We start from the raw sequence: 22,863 nt of genomic DNA on the forward strand, positions 1-22,863 counted from the left end.
AAAACATATTGTTCTATTGTAAGTTATTATTGATTAGGGAAAAACACATGCCAGGCAAACTTAGTTTTCATGGTAGTATAAGTGTCATAGGCTAACTAGGTAGTAATTGAGGCTTATTTTATGGTTTTAGCATTCTCTAGTCTCAGAGTCTACCCCAAAATGTTCAGCACCAGGGACTGTCTTTACGTTTAATTTGGCTAAGCACATCTACCTTCATTTTGAGCACTCACTGGCTACTATTGATAGTGATAACTAAAATCTGGTTAGAATATCATAAAAATCATGCAGTATAAAATAAGTTCCATGACACTACTGAGGCATTTGAGAAATAATTTACTTTCTTAGAAGTCAGGTCAAGAGCAAAAACAAAATTATCAACCTCAATTTTTTCCCTCTCAAGTACATAGAAAGAACAAAAGCAGTGTTCTCTTTGAATTAGATTTCTTTTTTGAAGAGGTTTGTGGTTAAGTTTGTTTTACTCTGTTTTACAAAGGGAACCTTTGTTGGCCTTTAAAGTGTAATTTACCGACGTAACTGATGTATTTCTGCCACCGATCAGACAAATACATGTGACGAAACGTATGCATACTTATTTCAGCTTCTGAGATTTATCTTTAAGTTATTCTGTTTGGAAGCTGGGGGAAAATATGAGGTCACTTCTTTCCCCTCTGCCAAAGGCAAGCTCATTTCCCCAATCCACACGGACAGTTGAGCAGTAAGTAGCGCGTTAGCGTACGTGAGTCCCCCAGACCGTGTCTTGCCATCAGCGGGCACACACGCATTCACCCTAGCCCCCGGGTTGGGGCCAGAGTCCATCCGCAAGGCTTCTCCAGTTCGGCTACGCAGATTATGCTGACGGTGTAGCTATCCCGTGTGTCTGCCGCATCTGCCCACTGGCTAGAGAAAGAAAGAACGGGTATTCGGTCGAGCGTAAGCAGCTGCTTTCACCCACTGCCCCCTAACATGCACTGTACTCCTCTCCCCACGTGCGTTCACACACACACACTCACCTGCACTCACACACGTGCGCACCGTACCTCGCCCAGCCGCAAGCCGGGACACGTCGCCCGCGCACCCCACCTCCCCGGCCCTGGCTCCGCGGCCTCTCCCCATCCACCCGCACTCCACGTGGGCGCACCCCGGCGCCAGGCGGCCGCTCTGCCCACGGAGCCCCTCGCCGGCCCCCGGGGTGGGAGGGAAGGCGCGGCCCCGGGGTCGGACGGACAAAGCGGGCGTCCAATCGAGCCCCGCACTGCCTCCCCGAAGGGAGGGAGCGGAGGCTCGGACGGGCCCAATGAGCGGGGAGCCCGAGTGGGACTTCCTCCCGGAATCCCGTTGGCCAGAATAGCTGGGCCGTGGGTGACACGTAAGTTGGGTGGGAGGCGGCGGCGGCCGAGGTTGGGCAGCCCGGTCAGTGACACCGGCCCGCCGTCCCCCCAAACCCAGAGGGGCCAGCCGGCCCCCGCCCATCCACCGACTCGGGCGGGCCGCGCGCGGAGGCGCCGCCTGGAGCCGCGTCCTTTTGTTGGGCGCGTACCCCCTCCTTTTGGTGGCAACAAAGTCGCGCAGCGGGAGCCGCTGCGAGGGGGCGGGGAGCGGCCGGGGCGGGACTCCGAGCGCCGCCGGGGGCAGCCGAGCCAAAAAGTGGGGAGGAGGAAAAAAGGCAGGCGGCGTCTGGGGACCGGCGCGGGCACGGTCCGCTCGGAAGTATGCGGAGGGCCCCTCGCCGGGCCCGGGCACTCGCGGAGAGCCAGCCTCGCAAAAGTTTGGCGGCCGCTGCCCAGGCGGCGTCGATGGCTGCGCGCCCCACGGCGCGCGGGGGCTGAGCGGGCGCCACTTCCCCTCGGGCCCCGCTTTTGTGTCTCGCGTCTCCTCCTCATGCTGCGTCCGGCCACCTCCTGCGGCGGCCGCTGCTGAGACGCTCGCTCCCGCAGAGGGGAGGAAGGGACGGCGGCGGCGGGGGCGGCCGCGGCGCGGGGTCCAGGCGGGACTATGGGAAACGGGATGTGCTCCCGAAAGCAAAAGCGGATTTTCCAGACGCTGCTGCTGCTGACCGTGGTGTTCGGCTTTCTCTACGGCGCGATGCTCTACTACGAGCTGCAGACGCAGCTGCGGAAAGCCGAGGCGGTGGCGCTCAAGTACCAGCAGCACCAGGAGTCCCTTTCTGCCCAGTTGCAAGGTACGGTTAACGGGACGCGCGCGGCCGGTGGCTAACTTCGCCCCGCGCCTCCCGCCCCGGCTGGAAAAGTGGCTTTGGGGAAACGTTGGCCCTGCGGGTGCCACCGCTGACCATCACGGACCTCAGAGTTGAGCCCTGCAGGGCCGCCCGGGTTCTCAAAGTGTCAAGGGAGATGACATCCCCATCCTCCCGCTTCCTCCGGCGGTTACGTTTGAAATTGGTCGCTCAGAGGCTGGTCCCGCTGGGCGTTGGATGGGCCGGCACACACTGAGCGCTTTACCCCAGTCCTTGTCAGTGGCCCCGCTGGAGTCCGGGCAGACCGACCAATAGCCCTTCCTCCGTGTCTGCCAGCCCATCCCGGAGAGGCACGGTCCTCGTTTGTGGGTATTTGCTTTGCAGTTGCCCTTGTCAGTAGTCTAAGAGATGGAGTTTGGCGGTGATTTCCCAAACTATGTTGTTTTTTTAAGGGAAATTTAGCCATGACCTAGCAGCCCAAACTAAAGGCCCAGTAGAATGGAACCTGGTGGTTTCTATTAATTTAATAGTGTGACTTTAGAGATGTTGGAGGTATTGGAAAAGTCCACACTGCCACTGTTCACCATCCCCCAGATATGTTTTGGAGGGAAAAAGTTTGTCTTCCTGCGAAACTTTTAGTTTAATACAGAGATAGGTAGGCGTGTGTGTTGGGGGTGGGGGGGTGGGAGGTGGTACTTTACAGTTAGCCTTGAGAAGTCCAAGGAGAGAAATAGAATTTTTCAGTTTATCAGATACAGTAAACACAATTTGAGCAAGACCTGCAGAAAGATTTAAAGTTTCTACCCTTCTATTTTAGAATCTCCTTTAATGTAAATTTCAGAAACATAAATGATGCATGACTGCAAAGTAAGCGCGATGTGGCCTTAGAGCATAGTCATCCTGTATATACTTTTTGAAAGCTTTTACTTGTACTTGTGTGTAGTTTTCAATACTTATGTAGTCCTCTCCCCAAGCAGAAAATAATAGTAGAAAACTGTGAGCAGTGAAATGTTGACAGTCTTTGCTGATGATGCAAATATAGCTAATTTCGTATTACTGGGAAAATATAAGCTGGATGGATGTTTCTGTCAGTGTATGTGTATATAAATATGAAACAGATGCCTTTTCGTGGCTTCAGCTATTTTGAGTGTTTTCTAGTAAAAAAAAAAAAATTAAAACGAGAGAAAAGGACATGCAGCTGATTGCTTGGTCTTATTTTCTCTTCCCAACTTAGAAGAAAAGGAATTATTTTTAGCTTACTGAAGCTGCATAGCCACAGGCAGTGAAAATATGTGAGCTGGGTTTGGCTCAAAAGGAAAACCTGTTTTGGTGCAGACTTGGGCTAAGAAAATTTTTCTTTAAACTTGTTGGTATTTACCCATGACTTATTGTTGGTGTATGAATTCTGGATATTTATGTATTTACTTAGAAGACATCAGTGGCTTCCTGTGAAGTTCAGCGCAGTTAGACAAAGGGGGAAATTTATGATCTAAGACTACAAGGGCAGGACTGGATTTTCACACATGTGGCTGGAAGGGGCATGTGTGGTGGATTTTATGAGGTTGTTACCTCGGTCTCTTAGCTTAGGAGACCGATGTGAACATACACTGTCAAGTTAACCAATACCTCCTCAGCACTGCACGGTGCCTGACGCTCATGAGGGGATCAATATATATTTATTCAGTCAACAAAGGAAATTATTCTGAACAGTAGTGAGAAAGTTAATCCCATGCATTTTTGTCTGCCCTCTCAGCCTTCACATCCCTGTCTCTGCTTTGTGAAACAAAACAAAACAAAACAAAGTAACCAAACATTTCGCCCAAGCCCAAGGAGAGCATTTACCTTCCCAGCCAAAGCTGGAACTGATTGACTGAGGCCCTGATTTCTGAGTCATGGCCTGTATTTGCAGTATTTAGTTTTGAAAATCAATCTCAATTTCTTTTCTCCTTTTATTGGCTGCCTTTTGGTGAAAGTTGTGGAGGAGAGTGGTGGTAAGTGGTGATACAAGGCCATTCAAATATACATTTGTTTTGCAGTAGGAGATGAAAAAATGTAGCTAGTTTGAGTAGCTTTAAAGTCTATTTCTTAATGTACCCTTTTGCCATTTCCTCTTGAATTGTGGTGCTGGAACAATTACAATATGATCATACCTGAAGAATTATTTCCCAGGCAGGCCACATGATTGACTCCTATAGCATTTATTTTGGATTTCACATCTGCAGGTCATTTAATGAAGGTTTTCTGATGTTAGCATCTTTTGCTTCCCCAATGACAAATGACATTTCACTCAGCAGCGCTCTGTTGTACCACCTGCATAGATTTGTTTTGAGGGCGTTAGGCTCTCCATTCTCAGAACTTGTTTAGTTAAGTGAGATCTCTTGACCTGGAGTGGATTAAGATCAGAGTTAATTATGAGTGGCCTCTTTAAAAAAAAAAGATGACTCTTGAAATGTTTAAGTAGTTTGGCCCTATAATCTGAAGGTATACATTTGTTAAGTGAGCATATTTAGGTCATCTTCAGTTTAAGAATGGGTTGTACTCCAGAGATTATTTTGAAAGTAGGTTATGTCTAACTCTAAGTACATTTTGTAGTAGACCAGTTCCTTAAATAGGAGATGGTGAGGGGCGACCTGGGGAAAGTTCCAAGACTAGGCTACCTCCTCTCCGGTAAAAACAAATGTCTATGTCTGCCGGCCTATGTATCTATTTGCTTATCTATCTCCCACTTACACCACACATCAATTACCTTGAGCAGTGGGGCACAGGTTACATATTGGTGGCAGAGGCAGCAGTTAACAACCTTTGACCAGCACAATGTTTACTTAACCTCTTACATTAAAAAAAAAAAAAAACAAAACTGCTTTCAGGTGGGCCATGCACCATTCTCCGTGTCCATACACAGTGGTTCTTAGCTCTGACTGCCCATTAGAATCACGTGGGCAGCTCTCAGACCAACTAAACCACAGTCTGTGGGAGTGAAACCCCCCCCCCCATGTCATTCTCCCCAGGTGATTACAATATGCAGCCAGGGTTGGGAACCACAGCCCTATTATCTTTTTTTTTTTTTTTTTTAAGTTTATTTATCTTTGAGAGAGAGAAAGCGTGAGTGCCTGTGGGGCTGAATGGGGGAGAGGCAGAGAGGGAGGGAGAGAGAGAATCCCAAGCAGGCTCTACACTTAACAGTGCAGAGCCCAGTGCAGATACACCGTGAGATCATGACTTGAGCCGAAGTTGGACGCTCAACCGACTGAGCCACCCAGGTGCCCCCACATCCCTATAATCTTAAAACTGAGCTGTATCACACATTACTTTACTTTTCTGGCCGTAAAGACACCTGAGGGTTTTGTTGTTGTTGCTTTTACCCAGAGCATGTGATTCAGATACTATCCCTGCAACTTTCTGTGTGAACATGGCCCTCATTTTTCTTATACAGTGGAGATTAGAATGACCTACTTCATCGGGATAATGTGAGGATAAAGTAATGAATCCTGTTAAGCTCCTAGGACATACTTGGCACATAGTAGGTACTGCTCATTAAAGATGATCTGTTATTATCATCATGGCCCCTGTTTGAGGTAGGATATTTCATTTCTCCTCTCCAGGTTTATCGTGGGTAAAAGTGTTCAAATTGGCAAAATCTGTTTTTATAATTAACTACCTCCTTTTATTGTACCTGACTGGACATCAAAGGAAACCGGTAAACGAACATAAATCCAAGTACTTTCCTCTGGAGAAGGGACCTTCGCTGACAATTTAAACTTAAGAAATTAAAGTAGGGTTACTGATTAACTCCCTTCTGTATCATATCAGATAAGAAGAAGGTGTAACTCCTAGTGGTAGGCAATAACCTTGTGCAATAGGATCTGGGATAGAGATAGAACTATTTAACTTTTTTAAAAATAGGGGCAAATAGCCCTCATTCCCGAAACACTGTGTTACATTATTGCAGTGATGGCAGGAAATCATCAAGAAAAGGTTTATATAATGTTTCCTGTTCTCCTGTTCCAGATGAGTAGATCACAACTATTTAAAGTAAAAATGTGGTGCTTCTAAGGCTCATATTTTTATTTAAGTTAGTTGTTTCTTGCATTGTGTTCTCTTCACACAGGATGGCTTGCTAGTCTGAGCGTGAACAGATCACATTGGAACTGGTAACTTCTTTGTTTTCAGCCTACCCTGAATCCGCTTAAGAAAGAATAAAAAGTCTTCTTCAGCTCAGGCCCAGTCTTTATTTATTATTTCATCTCCAGTGCCAGGTGCCTGGCACTCAGAAGATAGTAGGTCTACACCTTTGTGGTATTTCCTGTCTGCTTACGAGTGTGCTTATTATGTGGTGGGCAGTGAAGTCTGGTAGATACAGGCTGAGGAGTCACAGCACTTGGGTTTCAAGTCTTGCTATCTTTTTTTTTTTTTTTTAACCAACAATTTTTGAGTGGTTCCCAGAACGCAATAATTTAGACCCACAAGTGTGGGTTGTGTGTAGTTAGGTATACTCATTTTTAAGTGCTAAGTTGGGTCTCATAAACATCAACGAGATACTGTTTATTAAATGAACATTTTCATTTAAAAAATAGAGCAGAATGAAATACTCTTTAAGGTCAGTAGTTTTTATGTGTATGTAAAATCCTGCCTTAAAATGCATTCCCTGATGGGGCGCCTAGGTGACTCAGTCGGTTAAACATCCAACTCTTGATTTTGGCTCAGGTCCTGGTCTCACAGTTCATGAGTTCGAGCTCAGTGTTGGGCTCTGTGCTGACATTGAGGCGCCTGCTTAGAATTTTCTCTCTCCCTCTCTTTCAGCCTTTCCCCTGCTCACTCTCAAAATAAATAAACATTAAAAAAAAAAATGCATTCCCTGAATAAAAGATGAAAGCTTTTAGATACTTTTTGAAAATCTATTTCAATTAAGCATTCTGTTATATATGTATATGATTTGCATAAGTTTGTATTGTATGAGTCTACACTTTGTGTCTGCCTTAGTCATCCCTGCAAATTGGAACATGTCCATATTGGTTGACTATATAAGACAATTTCTCATTATTTGTGAGCCTTTAGTTTAAGTCCCATATAGATTGGAAGTCTTCCCTGACTTCTTTATTCTCTCCTGTCATACCAAGGACGGTTACTTCTAGGGCTGGAGCACGAGACAGGTTTCAGAGACCTAAGGAATCAGTGACTTGGAGTTGGGGAATCGACGTGCAGTGGGTTTGAGAGAAACTAGAAGAAGGCAGAGAGAAGAAAGGGGAGTGCTATCAGTTTATGACTTTTCAAAGTGTTGAGGAATATTCTTGCTCACATGTTTGTGTCCTAAAAAGAAAGAAAGAGGGACTAGTGAAGGGCGATTGGTTTTGGCATCAGGTGCTGTTTGAATACAACTCTGGTGTTCACAGGTAGAGACCTTGAACAAGCAAGTGACGCCTCTGGACTTCAGTTTCGTCATGTTTAATTGGGAATAACAATGTCTAACTTGCACACTTGTGTAGATTATAAATAATACATCTGAAATGACTAGCAGGGATCCTGGAGCACATTACTATTGCATTTATTAGGTGGCCGGGACTACTGTTGCTGGATTAGCATTGAGCTGCTTTTTATTTTGGTCACTGTTTACATCTAGCAGGTAATAGCGTTATTAGTTATGGCCTAAATGTGGCTTTTGTCAGAGCTATTTGCCCAACTTGGCTGAAACTTTTACTTGACTTAAGACAGTCTCACTCTGTATTTTCTACTGTACTTTTTTTTTTTTTTTTTTTTTGGCGGGGGGTGGGGAAGAAAAGACCTGAGTACGCTTTACATGGTCACAACTAAGAATTGTTGTTTTTCATTTTGACAAGTAAGTGTTTTTATTTTATCATTGAGGACAGAATGTTTTTTGCTACTTTTGCCAGTCAGTGCTTTGTGACTTTTGTAGCTTTGGAAGTCAAAGTTATATGTAATACAACTTTACTGGAAGAGAAAAGTGGCAAACTGTATCTTCCTTTTGAGCACTGTTATTTAAAGTGAATTTATTTTGGGGCGCCTGGATAGCTCAGTCAGTTAAGTGTCATCTGACTCTTGGTTTTAGCTCAGGTTGTGATCTCACAATTTGTGAGTTTGAGCCCTGCATCGAGCTCTGTGCTGACAGCGTGGAGCCTGTCTGGGATTCTCCCTCTCTCCCTCTCTGTGCCCCTCTCCTGCTCGTTTGCTCTCTCTCTCGCTCTCTCAATAAACAAACAAACAAACAAACTTAAAAAAAACCTTTAAAAATAAAGCGAATTTATTTTGATAGAATTTTGAAAATTTATTTGAAGAAATTAAAATTTTTAAAAATACATAACATTTGTGGAATGTCTACCTGTTCAGGTGCTGTGCTAAGCACGTTACATGCATTTTCTTATTTAACAGTGACATGAGCACTTTAATGTAAGTGAGCAATCTGAGGCTCAAGGGGTTAGTTAACTTGCTAGTGTCAAGGTCAAATCTGATGAAACTGAGCTTTGAACCCTAACGCAACTTCCCAGCCGTGTTCTTTCCACAGTACTCCATTGCCCTCAAAATTATTTTAGTGTTTCTCATGACAATATTAATGGTTTTGAGAAAGTAGGTTAGGTGGGTTGTCACATGAAGAGTCAAGATAAAATTTAGAATCAGAAATACCAGCGTGATTATTTGATGCAGCATTTCCAGAGTGTAGGACATTTGCTGCTGTTACAGAAAGGAATTTTGGTTGATTTGGAGTTGATTTTAGGTAGTATCCAGATGCTGCATTAAATAATGTTGAATCATATAATAAAGACCTCAGATTCTTTTGAATTTGCTTTCAGTGTTTTCTTGACAAGTCAAGTAGAAACTCTCAGTTTCATGCTAGAATCTCTCTCATAGATATAGTTACCCATTTGTTTTTCTCAAAGAGAGCAGACTAGGACAACCAACAGTTTGATAGCTAGAATCTAATAATTGTTTTTTCATATCATTATGTTTAAATTTTACAGTCACTGTCCATTAATGCCATGTAAGTCATATTTTTCATTTACAAGGTAGTAGTGTATTTTTTTTTTTTTTTAGTAAGTTTGTTTTAGGGGAAAATGTGAAATTTGTCAACCCAAAGTGCCTATACAGGTTTTGCGTACATAAAGTAAGAAGTCATGTTTGAGTACCTGAGTGTCTGTAGTTCAGGACTGCATTAACCGATTGACTCAGATACAGACATTGAATTTTACAGTTAAGAAAACAGTCTTGAAGCAGGTGAATCATTTATCATGCATCTCAAGCTAAGCCCACGTGTCCTGTGTTCTGACTTCCAGTACAACATAGCATTCCCCTACCGTGCTCTCCTGTCACTGGAGACCAGCACACTCTTCTCAGTTCCAGCAGAAATGGGCGTTGCTATTTTTAAACAATGCTATGTATTTCTGAATGGCATATTTGTGTTCTTTGTTTTTATTGGCCAGTGGGTGCCTATCCAGAGGACATGCCAGTTATATTGGCTTTTGCTAATAAACCTCACTAATAGCCTGGAGGGATGTGGGCATGAAATAAATTGCTCTTTAAAATAGTATGACATTTTTAAAAATAATGCCTTAACTGTTTTTCATATATAAAATGTCACAATATGATAGACTGTGAATAGAAAAGTAACAAACGGGCTGTCATTCTGAAGGATAAGGCATTATGGAACATTTGAGTGACACTGTTTCTGTTGAGAGTGAGTTTAAGAAAAATATATAATCATTTTAGGAGAGCTGAACATTTCATTTCCCATTTCACATGCCATTTAAATCCCTTCTTTAAGTGGAACTTTGTTATAAACAACAACAAAAATGTGTAAATCAAGATATTTAAGAGAGCTTTGACATTGTATGGTCTCAACACCAGCTATGATGCTATGAAATAAATATTCTAAGCAGATTAAAATTGGATAGCTGTTGCTTCTGTATTTGGTTAGCATTTATTTAGTTTTACATCAGTGAGATTAAATCTATAATCTATTAATCTCTCAATCTATTAATACACATGAATTCTTAAAAGGATTTTATATCCTTTTTAAAGGTTTGATGCTATAAAACATGTTAATTTGCACTGATGTCAGGCATTATTTTCATTAAAAGATGAAAAATAAATGGTCTTCACTGTATAGATGAGCATCAGCTCTAAATCCAGAAGTCATCTACGTTTGACCTGGGTGTGAGTGGGGCTCCTCAGGTATAGTTCCTCAAATATAGTTCCTCATCATCTGTAGATCTGTGAAACTATGGAGTCAGGATATCTGACCTCAACACAACCAACATACAGCAGTGATGCAGGCATAAGATACCTACATGTTCTTGTTCAAAAAAGAATAAGATTTGTGGTAGGTAAGAGTCACTGGTCCATAGCAGTTCTGAAATCCTGCTAAACAGAAGTTTCTTGACGAAGTTTCCAGAGTTGGGGATAATTCTCCATGGCTCTTCATTCTACTCCTTGGGCTACTGGCTCCCCTCTCTGAGTCGTCTTTCCCTTATGAAAGGTGGCACGTGTTTTGCAGCCAAAGTTTTTGTTTTTTTAATGTTTATTTTTGAGAGAGACCACAAGTGGGGGAGTGGCTGAGAGAAAGGGGAACAGAGGATCCAAAGTGGGCTCTGAGCTGACAGCAGCGAGCCCGATGTGGGTGTTGAATTCACTAACAAGTGAGATCATGACCTGAGCCGAGATTGGACAGTCAACCAGCTGAGCCACCCAGAAGCCTTGCACCTGAGTTTTCTCAGCCTGCTTCCTGCCGGTAGGATTTGGGGGATTTATGGTGTTTTTTTCATTTAGCACAGTCTGTTCCTTTCATTCTAAAATGGCAGAGTTTCTGCTGATAAAATCCTCTTAAAGCTTTTGTCAGTCCCCTTTGAAACTCGTTAGGGTTTACTCAGTGAGACAAAGATCATACCCACGTATTTCTTAGAGATAAATCTTTCTCTACCTTGGGCTTCTGCTGAGACAAGGGATAGGCAGTGCCCTTTAACTTTCCAAAGGCCTGCTGAAAGGATCGCTGAGTCACGGTCTTAAGCTTTTAGGAGACCCTGTGGTACAACTGAAAAGCTCATTAGGAGGCTACATTTCCAAGGTCTTAACAGGAATTTCTGAAGCCACACTCTCTGTCTCATCTTTATTTTATTTTTATTTTTTAAATGTTTATTTTTGAGAGAGAGTGTGAGTAGGGGAGGGGCAGAGAGAGAGGATCTGTCAGAGGCAGAGGATCCGAAGTAGGCTCTGCACTCTCAGCACAAAGCTTGATGTGGGGTTTGAACTCACGAACTGCGAGATCATGACCTGAGCTGAAGTCAGATGCTTAACCAACTGAGCCACTCAGGTGCCTCTCTGTCTCATCTTTAGACCGTTTTTTTTTTTTTTTTTCCTGGCAGTTCCTTGGAATTAATCTTTGTGTGGAAGCTGTTTCTTAGTGTTAGTATTGTTTGCTGTCCAGAGATGCTGAGAATTTTCAAAACCATCGAGTGGTTTGAAAAGCATCAATTTTCAAAGCCTTCTTTTGGTTTAGTGGTCCTTCCCTCAATTTATCATCTCCCAGTTTACTCTAATCATCAAGAAGAAACCAGGTAGCATCTCCAGCACTTTGCTGGGGAATCTCCACAGCTAAATTACCCAGTTCATGCGGCACATTTTTTATTCCTCATAGAACTGCAAGTGACCACATACAGGTCATGTAACTATATATAAGTGTGGGTATTGTTACACCTTCCACCACTACTAACTTACAATTTCCAAGAAAATTTTCTCATTTTTATTTACACCCTTCCTAGCAGTCTCTTCAAAGTCCAAAATTCTGTGAATAGTATTTTTAAAGCACTTTACATGTTGACTCATGCTCTTAAGTCCCATCACACAGTTCTGAAGCTGTTCCCACCTTTCAGATTTTTGTTATTGCAGCACCCTACCTCCAAAATCTGTATCGGTTATCCTGTTGCATAGCAAATTATCCGCAAACTGAATTGGCTTAGAACAAAAAATGTTATCTCACAGTTACTATAGGAAAGGAATCTGGGCTTAGTTGGATGATTTTTTTAAAGATATCTCATGATGTTGCCGTAAAGCTGCTGACCAGGGTTGTAGTCATCTCAGAAATTAACTGGGGTTGAAGGATCTACTTCAGAATTCACTAATGTGATCATTGGCAGGCCTCAGAAGATCCGCTTTTAATCTTGCTCATCTGGGCCTTTCCATAGGACTTTCTGCAGTTCCACTGTGGAACTTAAAAAAAAAAAAAAAATGAAAGCTGGCTTCCTCCAGGGCAAGAGATCCAAGGGAGAACTAAAGAGTGTGCAAGAACCTAAGATGAAAGTGAAAATATTTTAATAACCTCAACCTTGAAAGTGATAACCCATCACTTCTGCCATGTTCTGTTCATTAGACTTGAATCACTAAGTTCAGTCCATGTGCAAGGGAAGGGGCTTATGAAGGCATGAATAACAGAAAGTGGGGGTCATTAGGGTCCCCTTAAGCAGCTGCCTACCAGGTGAGAATGTCATTGTTGTCATTGTTGGCAGTATCATTACCAATTCATCATAAACGAAAAGTCACTGAGCACTTGCTATGTAGCAGGCACTTCTCTGAATGACTTTCTTGTATTATCCGACATAATACTTTTGTAAAAATACATTACTACATATTTAAATGTGATTTATTATTTAATTTGAAGTATATTAGCAAGAAGTGGCATTTGAAATCATGGCACTGTGGAGAGAAACTCTCATGTTTAAACCATTTGACCTGTAATGATTGAAATTCAAAGAGTTGCAAGTGACTCTCTGAAATGTAAACCCAGCTAGTAAGCTGCCGAGGGAAATCAGAGTGGAAGGCTCATGTCCTTGAGGAGTTTCAAAATCCGTTGACAATATGTATAATGTTTTCACTCCTACAGTTGACTGTATTTCTTTGGCAGGTACGTAGGAAGGCAGTGCAGTGTGTTGGTTCATATATTTTTACTTCTGATTGTTCCTTCTGCTTTTATAGACTGCAGTCTTTGACGAAAACCTTGTTATTTGGTAATCAGAAGATAAATTTTTGAGGAGTGAGTTTTATGGTCTTAGAAAGATAAATATGTTTGATTTAAAGAAAGAACATTAACTGCATGATTAGTGATTTCAACTCGTTCGTTGGTCTCTACTTTGGAAGTCAAGTGTAAAGATTGAAATATAAGATTATTCTTCCGTAATATTAAAAAAATAACAATAGACTGTAGCATTTTATGAAAAAGTCATTAAATAATGTTTCCTGAACAATCATTCCAAAATTCATAGTATGACCTCACCCTTCTTAACATATTTTAGCTATTAGAAATACAAGATAAATATTTCTAGTTTCCATTTGCCTTCCGTTATATTCTCTAAGAGATTGGATTAGGAAGTGAGTAGAGAATGTCTTGTCAAAATATGAAGCCATGTTCCATTCAAGAATCAAGGACAGTTCTTTCTTGCCAGTGAAAAGTTGCTGTTGAATTTCTGTGGAATCCATGACTCTTCCTGCCCCATTGCTATCAATGTGGGTACTAGATTGCTGCCATGATATCCACTGTCAATTCTGGGTTGCCATGGACTTCTTTTCCTTTGTGATATTCACATGCATACTGTTAAGTCCTCATGATATGTGGTCTTTGTTCTATGTTCCAAAAAGCAAAGTGTGAAAAATTCACTACATATTCTACGATGTAGTACTAACATGTGCAGTGTGGTTCTTAGGGTTGCATATTGTTTTGTTTTGTTTTTTTCTCATATATCTTTTGCTCCGTTGGTTGATTAACATCCATTTAGATTAAGCTAGAGGGTGCACTCTGCTATGAGACTGTCCAAGGAAGCAGTAGCTACTAACCTAGTTAGCTAGAATGATGCTTTTGTGTGTGCATGTCAGACTCTTTATTTAAACCCCAAGAAGTCTTCATCGAAGGATCCCATAGTAGCAATACTTGGAGTACAGGCTGAGCCTTTAAAGAAAGACTGTTTTGTTTTATTGTAGGCCTCCAGCTGTTTTCACAACTGCCTCCTACCCAGCAACAACTCATTCCTAAGGCCATATTTTGTGTCTCATCTGTGACCCTCTCTTTAAGGGTGGCATTTGCAATATGGGATCCATGGGGGTCCAGGAACTTTCTGAAAATATATGTCCATTCTGTATATGTGCCTTTTTCTAAGACAGAAGCCATAGCTTCTATCAGATCCTCAAAGCGTCAGTGACCTAAAAAAGGTTAAGAACCACTGCTTTAGGGCAAATTCCTTCTTCTGAGGTCCTTTCAAGTCCATCTTGGAATTTGAGCTCCCTTGGTCCTACCCGATGAATCCTCTAGAAAATGGCTGAATTTGTAATGGGGTGGTCAGTGCTCACTGCTATTTCCCTAAAGCCCTAACCCACTCCACCCCTCTCAAATTTGAGATTCCTTATTGGGGATTTAAATGGTATTTAATAAATTGCATTCCTAGAATTCACTAGTAATTACTTAGTAAATAATAAAAAATGCCTTGCAATTACATGAGAAATTTATACCTTCCAAATTACTTTATATTCATGATACCATTTGGTCCTGGAGGAACCCAATGATATAGAGAAAAGCAATATTCTATGTTATTACCATTTTAAATGTGAGGAAACAGAAGTCACACAGCATGACAATGACACGCTTGGGGTTAATGCTCAAATTGTTTGAATCCTAATTCAGGGCTTTTAGTTATCCTCGGTTTCCAAGGTTCCCTCACCCTGGAATTGAAATGAGATTCTAACAATATTCACAAAACAGTTTCTGACTTTACCTCCTTAGAGGGAACTCTATCCTTTTTAGATGCTGCCAAAAAGTTCAGAATATTCCCAGATGATGACTCACCTGGACATGAGAACTAGTCTCCTTGGAGTCGACCTACCACTGTAACGGGAACAATGAGAGTTTGTCCAACTGATGCATGGCAAGCCAGTACAAACTGACACTGGGCTTTTGCAGTGAAGGAAGATAGGCTATTTACTGGTGTGGCATCACTCAGGAGAATGGGGAGCTGATGCCCAGAAGTTTGGAACTGCAGATTGCTTGCAAGTGAGGGTTTCTAAGGACAAAACTGGGGACAGAGATCTGAGGAGGTAGACACTGTTGATTGGAGGCCCGTGAGGTCATGTTAGCAGATGTTACTAAATAACTTATGACGCCACTTCATCTGGTCCCCCAGAGGTCTGTTCCATCTCCAGAGACTTGGAATCTGAGAAGTATTTTTGTTCTGTATGCAAGAGCTTTCATTAGTGCTGATTAACTACTTGTCCTACAGGTTCCTCTGAATGATTAGCAACCATTCCTATCCCTTGAGCCTAGGCTTATGTGTTCCTAGATCATCTGGTGCTGCCTGAGGGTGACATGACCTCTAGTGTTCGTTGTTAATCTGAACTGACAGGATAAATTCCAGCTTCACCACTCCCCATCTCTCCCCATCTTCTTGTCCACAGAAGGTACTGATAGCTGCTCAAGCTGCTGATTCCTGCTTAACCCCTGCAGCTTTCTCTGTTGTCTTTGGCACGTTACCTTTTTTGTTTTTGGACCTTACATACCCTGGAGGATCCAAGCAGGCTTCATAGAGACTGGGTCCCACCCAGGGCAATAAGAGTGATAGTCATTGTGATATACTTGTCTTCGTTACCCTTTCTATCTATCTCTGGCACATTGTCATTGATCCGAAATTAGGGTCTTAGGCTGACCCTTACCTTAGGATAATTCTTTTTTAGACTCTTCTGCATCCTGGGGTGTAGACTGAGCTTAAGCTCACACTGGGATTCTGCTTTCACCAGAGGCTGTCACCTCCTGATAGCATCTGTAGCTTCACCTTGACCTCACGGTGGGGGGAGGAGGGGGGTGCGGGGGCAGGGGTTTGAATCTCACCACTCAAATGACTCTCCAGCTGTGCTTTTTAGCTTCCAGATGTAGAAGTCAAATCACTCCTAAATAAATCATAGATTGGTAGAGCAAGAAAGAATGTTTATAGAACCCAGGTTGCAAAGAGTAGCATGTGGCCGCGTTTTGATTTGGCCCACACAGTGCTCTGAAAAATTTCACAGTAGTTGTCTACCATGGAAAAAGAAAGATGTTTTTTTGCAAATATACAGGTTTCTGACTTTGTTTAAGAAGTCCAAAGATCCCTTCACACAGGTCTGCATTCCTGCATGGTGAATGGCCCACATTTTGATTGGGGCATGTGGGCTTCAGTTGGCAAAAATTCCACTGGGAATTCTGTATCTCAAATAATAACTTGTTTAGTTTATCAGCAAAGAAAGTGAGCCTCCGAGACATGTCCATATTGGACAGTGCCAATATGGTAGCCACCAGTTGGTCGTGTGTGGCAGAAGCATTAAAATGCAGCTGCTGTGACTGAGGAACTGAATTTTAAACTTTAATTTAAATTTTAGAAGTTAGGACTAAAGCACGGTGAAATATTTTTCTATAAAACGTGACTTCATTGTTTTGGTGGCACTACATTTCAACGAAGTGCTGTGTACATTAGGTATTATTGGTGTATTTCAGTGCACATATACTTTTTAAAATGTGGCTACTTAGAAATTCAAAAATTACAGATGTGATTCACAGTGTGTTTCTGTTGGACAGTGCTGATCTGACAGAACTCACACAGCTTACTTGTGGGCAGGTCTGGAATTTGTCAGCAGATATCAATGGTTCTAACCATATTTTTTCTCCATTACTAAAGTAGTGTCCAATTTTTCTTCTAATTCTCAAAACTTTTTCTATAATAACATACAATCTCACAAACTCCTATGGGAATTTTCCTAATTTGTACATGGTACATGACACAGAAGTGATTTTATGTAAAAGAAACTTAGCTCTGTATATTATCAACAATTTTATAATAAAGGTAACTTTAAAGATAACAAAATTAATATTCATGATATATAAAGAATTTTTTTTTCTCAGTGACACTGACCACTTAATATTCTCTGAATTATGTGTGTAAGAAAATAATTTTTAATACATTGAAAACAACATTGTATTTGATTTAGGCACAGATGTATATTAAAATGTAGTCTAAAATTAGTTACGTATTATAACTCTAAAGTTAGAGTTACTTTTAGACTTATTGTATCGAGTTCTTATATTTGACATAGAAAGAAAGACTTTGTAGATAAAATATTAGCAAATAGCTCAGTGGAATCTAACGCCTCTTTATTTGACATTTTAGTTGTTGAACTGTGAATTGTAACTTACATACATACATAAAAGTTCACAAATTGTAAGTCTCCAGCTTCATGAACTTTCACAAACATGTTTGTGTAGCCAGCAACCGAATCAAAACACATAACAATACCAGCAGCCCAAAGTTACCTGGAGCCCCTTCAAGTCACTGACTGCCCCTGATCCCCTATGGATAAAAACTGGATTAACTTGCTCTTTATTATTGCATATATAAGGGAAATCAAACAATATATACTCATATATACTCATGTCCGGCTTCTTTTGTTTAATATTGTTTTGAGATTCCTCCACGCTGTTACATGTAGTTACAGATTATTCATTTCTGTTAGTATGCCATTCAAATTTATTTATTCTTCTGTTGATGGACATTTGGGTAATAGCAATTGCTGCTGCTATGAATGTTCTGGTTCTTTTACCGTTTTTAGGGCTAGCAGCTCCTTGATGTGCTCAATGACTGTTTTGAGTAAGATAATCCCAATTAAGGACTATTTTGAATGCATTTGCAACATCATTATTATTGCCCCTCTACTAATGCTAATTTAATATTCCTATGCATTCTGTCTACAAGCACTGGTTTATTATCAGTAAAAATTTTAAAATTGAACCCAAAGTAAAAACAACTATACCTTAAAGTTCAGGACACAAGCATTGGTATCATTGTTCAGCCAAGTATAAGCTGCCCATGGGACTGCCTGGATAGGAACTGGCTTATTTGTTCCCATGTTAACCACCATTCATGCTCATTTGATCCATTCTTTTTCCATTTTTTAAGTAATTTATTTTAAAGCAGAAACTACAACAGGCTCAATTACTGCCTTTCACTAAATTAATTTCCTGAAACATATTGGCAATCCCGCTAGTTTGGAAACACCGCCTTGCTCTGGAAAGGTATAAAGTACAACAGCACTTTGGGGAAGTGTTACGGAGTTACACTTCCGTATAAGTGGTGGGTAGTTGAACTAGTCTTAAGATTCCTTCTGAGCTAAAATTTTGTGATTTTTAAATTCTGAGATGCTAGCTTAAGTGAACAGTAATGAAAATAAGAATCATCTGTAGCAATTCCTACTTATCAACTTATTAATACAGTTTTCACAGTACAGCGTTGCTTTAATCTATATAAGCGGCAGAAAAGACAATGACATTCGTGAAATTGATCCATGAAAATCTCATCAGTATTACTTTTATGACTTGTGATAACTGAACTTGTGTTAGGTTGTACTTTATCTTCATTGAGATTATGACAGAAAAAAATAACTAATAAAATATCTGTAAACATGGGGTACCTGGGTGGCTTGGGTGGTTAAGGTCAGACTCTTGACTTCGGCTCAGGTCATGAACTCTCAAATCGTGAGTTCAAGCCTTGCATTGGACTCTGCGCTGACAGCTTGGGATTCTGTCTCCTTCTCTCTCTCTGCCCCTCCCCCGCTTGCTCTCTGTCTCTCTCAAATAAAAATAAAATCCATAAACAAAATCTACCCCACTTTTTAAAACAACAGATTTTTGAATCAGGAACATGAAAAAATATCCTCCTAACCCTAGACATTAACAGGTGATTCCCATCTACTTTCAGACCGACCCTGAAAATACTAGTACTCAAAAGTAATAAAATTGCATGTATTAAAACGTTTTTCGGCACAGAGCCCAACATGGGGCTCGAACTCACAAACTGCAAGTTCATGACCTGAGCTGAAGTTGGATGCCTAACCAACTGCGCCACCCAGGCGCCCTCAAAACCTCTTTCAAGATTGTTGCTAATTCATACTGGCTTCTCCTCTAAACACTGGTTAGTTCACATCTGCGAGTTTTTGATGGGAAGCTATTCAGAAACTTCTCAACAAAGCAAAACAAAACAGAGAAAAAGATTCTAGAGTATATCAGGCATTCAGGTGCTTTATGTTTGGTTCACTTGGAGGACTGGTAAATTATAGAAGCATCTGAGGTTACAAAATTATAACTTGGATTTCTTAAAATATAGTTTATTCAGTATATTATAGTTTATTGTAGAAATTACACTTCAGTTACAGAGCAAATGTCTGTTTATGACAACCTTTTTTCTTAAAAAAAATCCTGTATTAAAATGATCTGTTTTTTTTTTTTTTCCAAAATGGAAGATAGCCGTAGCAAATGACGAGTAGTTTAGGGTAAGTAAATCAAGAAGGTGTGGTTTGATGCAGCTAATGTTACATGAGTAGCCATCTAAAGATACAGAGAGTCAATATACTGCTTTTTGTTTTGTATCAATTTCAAAATCTCAGTGGCTTACAACAAACATAGTCGCTTTCAAGTTCTGCAGTTTGGCTGTGGTTCTGTCATTGCAGACTGGGCTTGGCTGGGCCTGACTTGCCTGAGCCTAGATCTGGGCAACAGGTTTTTGGTGAGTTTCAAGGAGACTCTGAATGCCTCCTTTCCACAACCTGCTGCTAAAAGGATTGCATCTACCTGGAGGTTTCCCTCTCGGTGGATTTACAAGAGCACAAGAAGGTAGGTGTTAACATACAGTGCTTCTGAAAGCCTGGGCTTGGAGCTGGCAAGCTGTCATTTTTGTCCACTTCTCATTGGCCAAACAAGTCACATGACCAGTCCCAACTTTAGTAGGTTAGAGTGCAGAAGAATACTCTGCTCTCAGCAGTAAGCAGTACATGCATGGCAAAGTGTGGATATAGTGGGGGAGTAAGGGGTGAGGGATTTAGAATAATGACTCCATCTACCCCATCAGTCAATTTCAAAATTGGTACAATGTGAGATAAAGGAAGAAAGCTGCTTTTGTTTGAAGAATCATTTTGCAGTGATTTGATGTAGACTTTTTAAAAGATTAACATGAAATCACATAATTTTAGTGATATTTTTGTATTTCCTGGAAAAGTGTTTAGGTTTATAACAAATGAGCACTTAGTATAAATCCTAAACAAAATGCAGTAGGTAAATATGTTCTTTTATGCAACAAACTTTTCCTGAAGCACCTACTGTCCACAGGCTTTCTTGAGGGGTATAAATTTGATTATACAGGTGCCGCCTGCCATCAAGAGACAGAATGTAAATGAACTATCCAGTAAAGTTAAAGCCTTTTCTATTGGATTTTTATGATTCTGCTATTTCACTGACATAGAGTAAGTAGAATTTCTCTATGAAAGCATTTCAACATTTAATACAAGGATGTTAGCAGCAAAAAGCAGATATGATAAAACAGATAATTACTTTTATATACTAATTTATGTGGGTTAAAAAAAGCAATTTAGAACATGGACTCGTTAATAGGATTGGGCATTTTAATTTTTTTTTGTACACATCTCATGAACATATGTAATACTTATTAGAAAATTTTATTGCATATTCACTGAGATTCTTTGGTAAAAAAAATTAACTGAAAAAGTTATGCAATTAGTATTTATTTAAAGAGAGAGAGAGAGAGTATGAGCGAGGGGAGGGACAGAGAGAAAGAGAGAATTCTAAGCAGGCTCCATGCTGTCAGTGCAGAGCCTGACATGGGGCTGGAACCCATGACCCATGAGATCATGACCTGAGCTGAAATCAAGAGTCAGATGCTTAACCAGCTGAGCCACCCAGGTACCCCCAATTTGTTTAGATTTTTACTTTCTACAGCTTGATTCTTCATGTCTCAGCTTAAGAATATCAGAATTCTGTGCTAAAAAAAGAGGAGGCTGAAGGCTGGTCCCTAGGTACACAAATATGGCTTTGATTTTGAAAGGGATATTTCCTATGAGTCGTCCTGACATGCTTCTTGTGCACATAATGGAAGAAGTGGTAAGAAGAGGCAGGGTTTTTTTTTTTGTTTTTTTTTTTTTTTTTTTTCTGACAAGTTCATTTATGTACTTTTTGTGAACAGTGCCTGCTCAGAAAATTTCAGAGTAGGAACATGTAGATTCTTGTTAAGCCCTAGGTAGTGAACCGCTAAAGCTCTATGAAACCAGAGAATACTCTGCAGGTTACTAGTGTAAGTATTCTCTAACTTAAAAAAAATGCTTCTCGTCGTTAACTTTGTACCTTTGCAAATACGTTGATGTGGAAGGAAAATCTGGCTTTATTTTCCATCTTCCTCATCTCTGTTTTGTTACTTAGGTTTTTTTTTTTCTTTTTAAACTCACTAGTTGATTGCTTAAACAACTTTTTTTTTTTTTTTAACAGTCTGGTTGGCACCTATCAGAATAGACACTGAAAAGAACATTTGTATTGACTGCTTAGTTATTTTTACAAAGGGAAAAGTCTCCATTCCTCATTGAATTTTAACCTAAAGAGGTTATGGTTTTTAACTACGACATCTAAAATAATTTCTTGAAGTTTGAGTTCTGTTTCAGTAGGTCATATCTACTTTCCCCTCTTTCTAGGGCTGTTATGGTTTTATCTGGGTCACTCAAAAATCAGATCCTATTGGCATGGTGTAATCTACATGGATATGTTTTTCATATAGTTGTGTTGACTCTAAATATGTATCCTGAATTTTACCAGTCTGGAATATTTCTGACATCCTAGTCTGACCATCATCTCTTGACTTGACTTATTGCAGTAGGCTTCTACCTGGTTTTCTTGCCTCCTACATAGGAGTCCATTTAGTTTACAAAGGTTATTATTTGTAAAATATAAATTAGGTAATATTATTTTCCATTTCTCTTTGGAGAAAAATCCACCTTGTCTCTTAACCACTTTATTGCACTTCACCAACAAAATTTCAGCCACACAGGCCTTTTAGCTATTTCAAGTGACCCTGCAAGCTCACACTCTTCTTAAGAGTCTTTCTACTTGCCATTTTCTCTGTCTGGAATATTCTTCCCTGAGATCTGTTCTTCACCAGTTCCTCTTCAGACTTCAACTCCTAGAGAGGTAGCTGTGTTAGTTATCTGTTGTTACATGACTAATTACCCACACGCTTAGCAGCTTCAGGCAACAAACATGTCATCGTTAACTATGTGACACAGTTCCCTGAGGTCATGAATCTGGGAGCAGCTTAGCTGGATGGCTCTGGCTCAGGGTTTCTTTGGAGCCTATAAACAAGCTGTGGACTGGGCTGCAGTCACCTAAGACTCTGCCAGGGGAGGATCTACTTCCCAGCTTATTTGCATGGTCGTTCTTCACTGTGGAACACCCCTCCCTCCATCAGTTGCCTGAGTGACCTCATGACCTGGCAGCTGGCGTCTCTCAGAGTGAGAGATCTGGGAGAGGAAGCACCCAACATGGAAGCGACAGCCTCTCATAACCTAATCTTGGAAGTGAGATAACGTAGCTCGTGCTGGATGCTGTTAGTCACACAGACCAGCTGACTCCAGTGGCAGAGGGAAGTGCACAAGGATTTGAGTACCAGGAGGGGGGGAATCACAGGGAACCGTCTGGGAGGCTGGCAACCTCTGCAGCCCTGCCACCCATTGAGATTTCACTGGTTGCTTTCGCAAAGTCCGTACCTTTCATTTTTTTTTAACCTCTGAACAATCTATAGAAGTTGCAACTATATCTCTTCCTTGATAGGGAG

At 41.0% G+C, this 22,863-nt stretch overlaps 2 protein-coding genes across 5 annotated transcripts in view; one reads left to right on the forward strand and one right to left on the reverse strand.

The window, feature by feature from the left end:
* Positions 1 to 316: 316 nt before the first annotated feature.
* On the reverse strand, positions 317 to 1,880 carry LOC128777371 (translation initiation factor IF-2-like). Its single transcript, XM_053904173.1, has 3 exons — positions 1,728 to 1,880; positions 1,011 to 1,674; positions 317 to 897 (listed from the first exon to the last, which is right to left on the reverse strand). Exons 1-3 carry the CDS (start codon positions 1,878 to 1,880, stop codon positions 848 to 850), a joined length of 867 nt encoding a protein of 288 aa, XP_053760148.1. The 3' UTR covers positions 317 to 847.
* The window catches only part of GOLIM4 (golgi integral membrane protein 4), a 78,964-nt gene continuing 57,527 nt past the window's right edge, over positions 1,427 to 22,863 (forward strand). For all 4 annotated transcript variants that reach the window (XM_019440512.2, XM_019440513.2, XM_019440514.2 and 1 more), the window contains exon 1: positions 1,427 to 2,179. In XM_019440512.2, coding sequence (XP_019296057.1) covers positions 1,993 to 2,179 — 187 coding nt within the window. In that variant the 5' untranslated portion in view covers positions 1,427 to 1,992. The remainder of the gene's footprint in view (positions 2,180 to 22,863) is intronic.

The sequence above is a fragment of the Panthera pardus genome, unplaced genomic scaffold, assembly GCF_024362965.1.
Source record: "Panthera pardus isolate Hobbes unplaced genomic scaffold, ASM2436296v1 HiC_scaffold_16, whole genome shotgun sequence".
Classification (NCBI taxonomy): domain Eukaryota; kingdom Metazoa; phylum Chordata; class Mammalia; order Carnivora; family Felidae; genus Panthera; species Panthera pardus.

What these genes read in the sequence shown, in the direction of transcription:
- LOC128777371 (XM_053904173.1), bottom strand. Translation starts at nt 1,880, where the DNA reads ATGAGGAGGAGACGCGAGACACAAAAGCGGGGCCCGAGGGGAAGTGGC. An exon ending in TCCGCGAGTGCCCGGGCCCG is followed by an intron (nt 1,675 to 1,727) that starts GCGAGGGGCCCT and finishes GCCGGTCCCCAG; the next exon opens with ACGCCGCCTGCCTTTTTTCC. An exon ending in GCGCACGTGTGTGAGTGCAG is followed by an intron (nt 898 to 1,010) that starts GTGAGTGTGTGT and finishes TTCTTTCTCTAG; the next exon opens with CCAGTGGGCAGATGCGGCAG.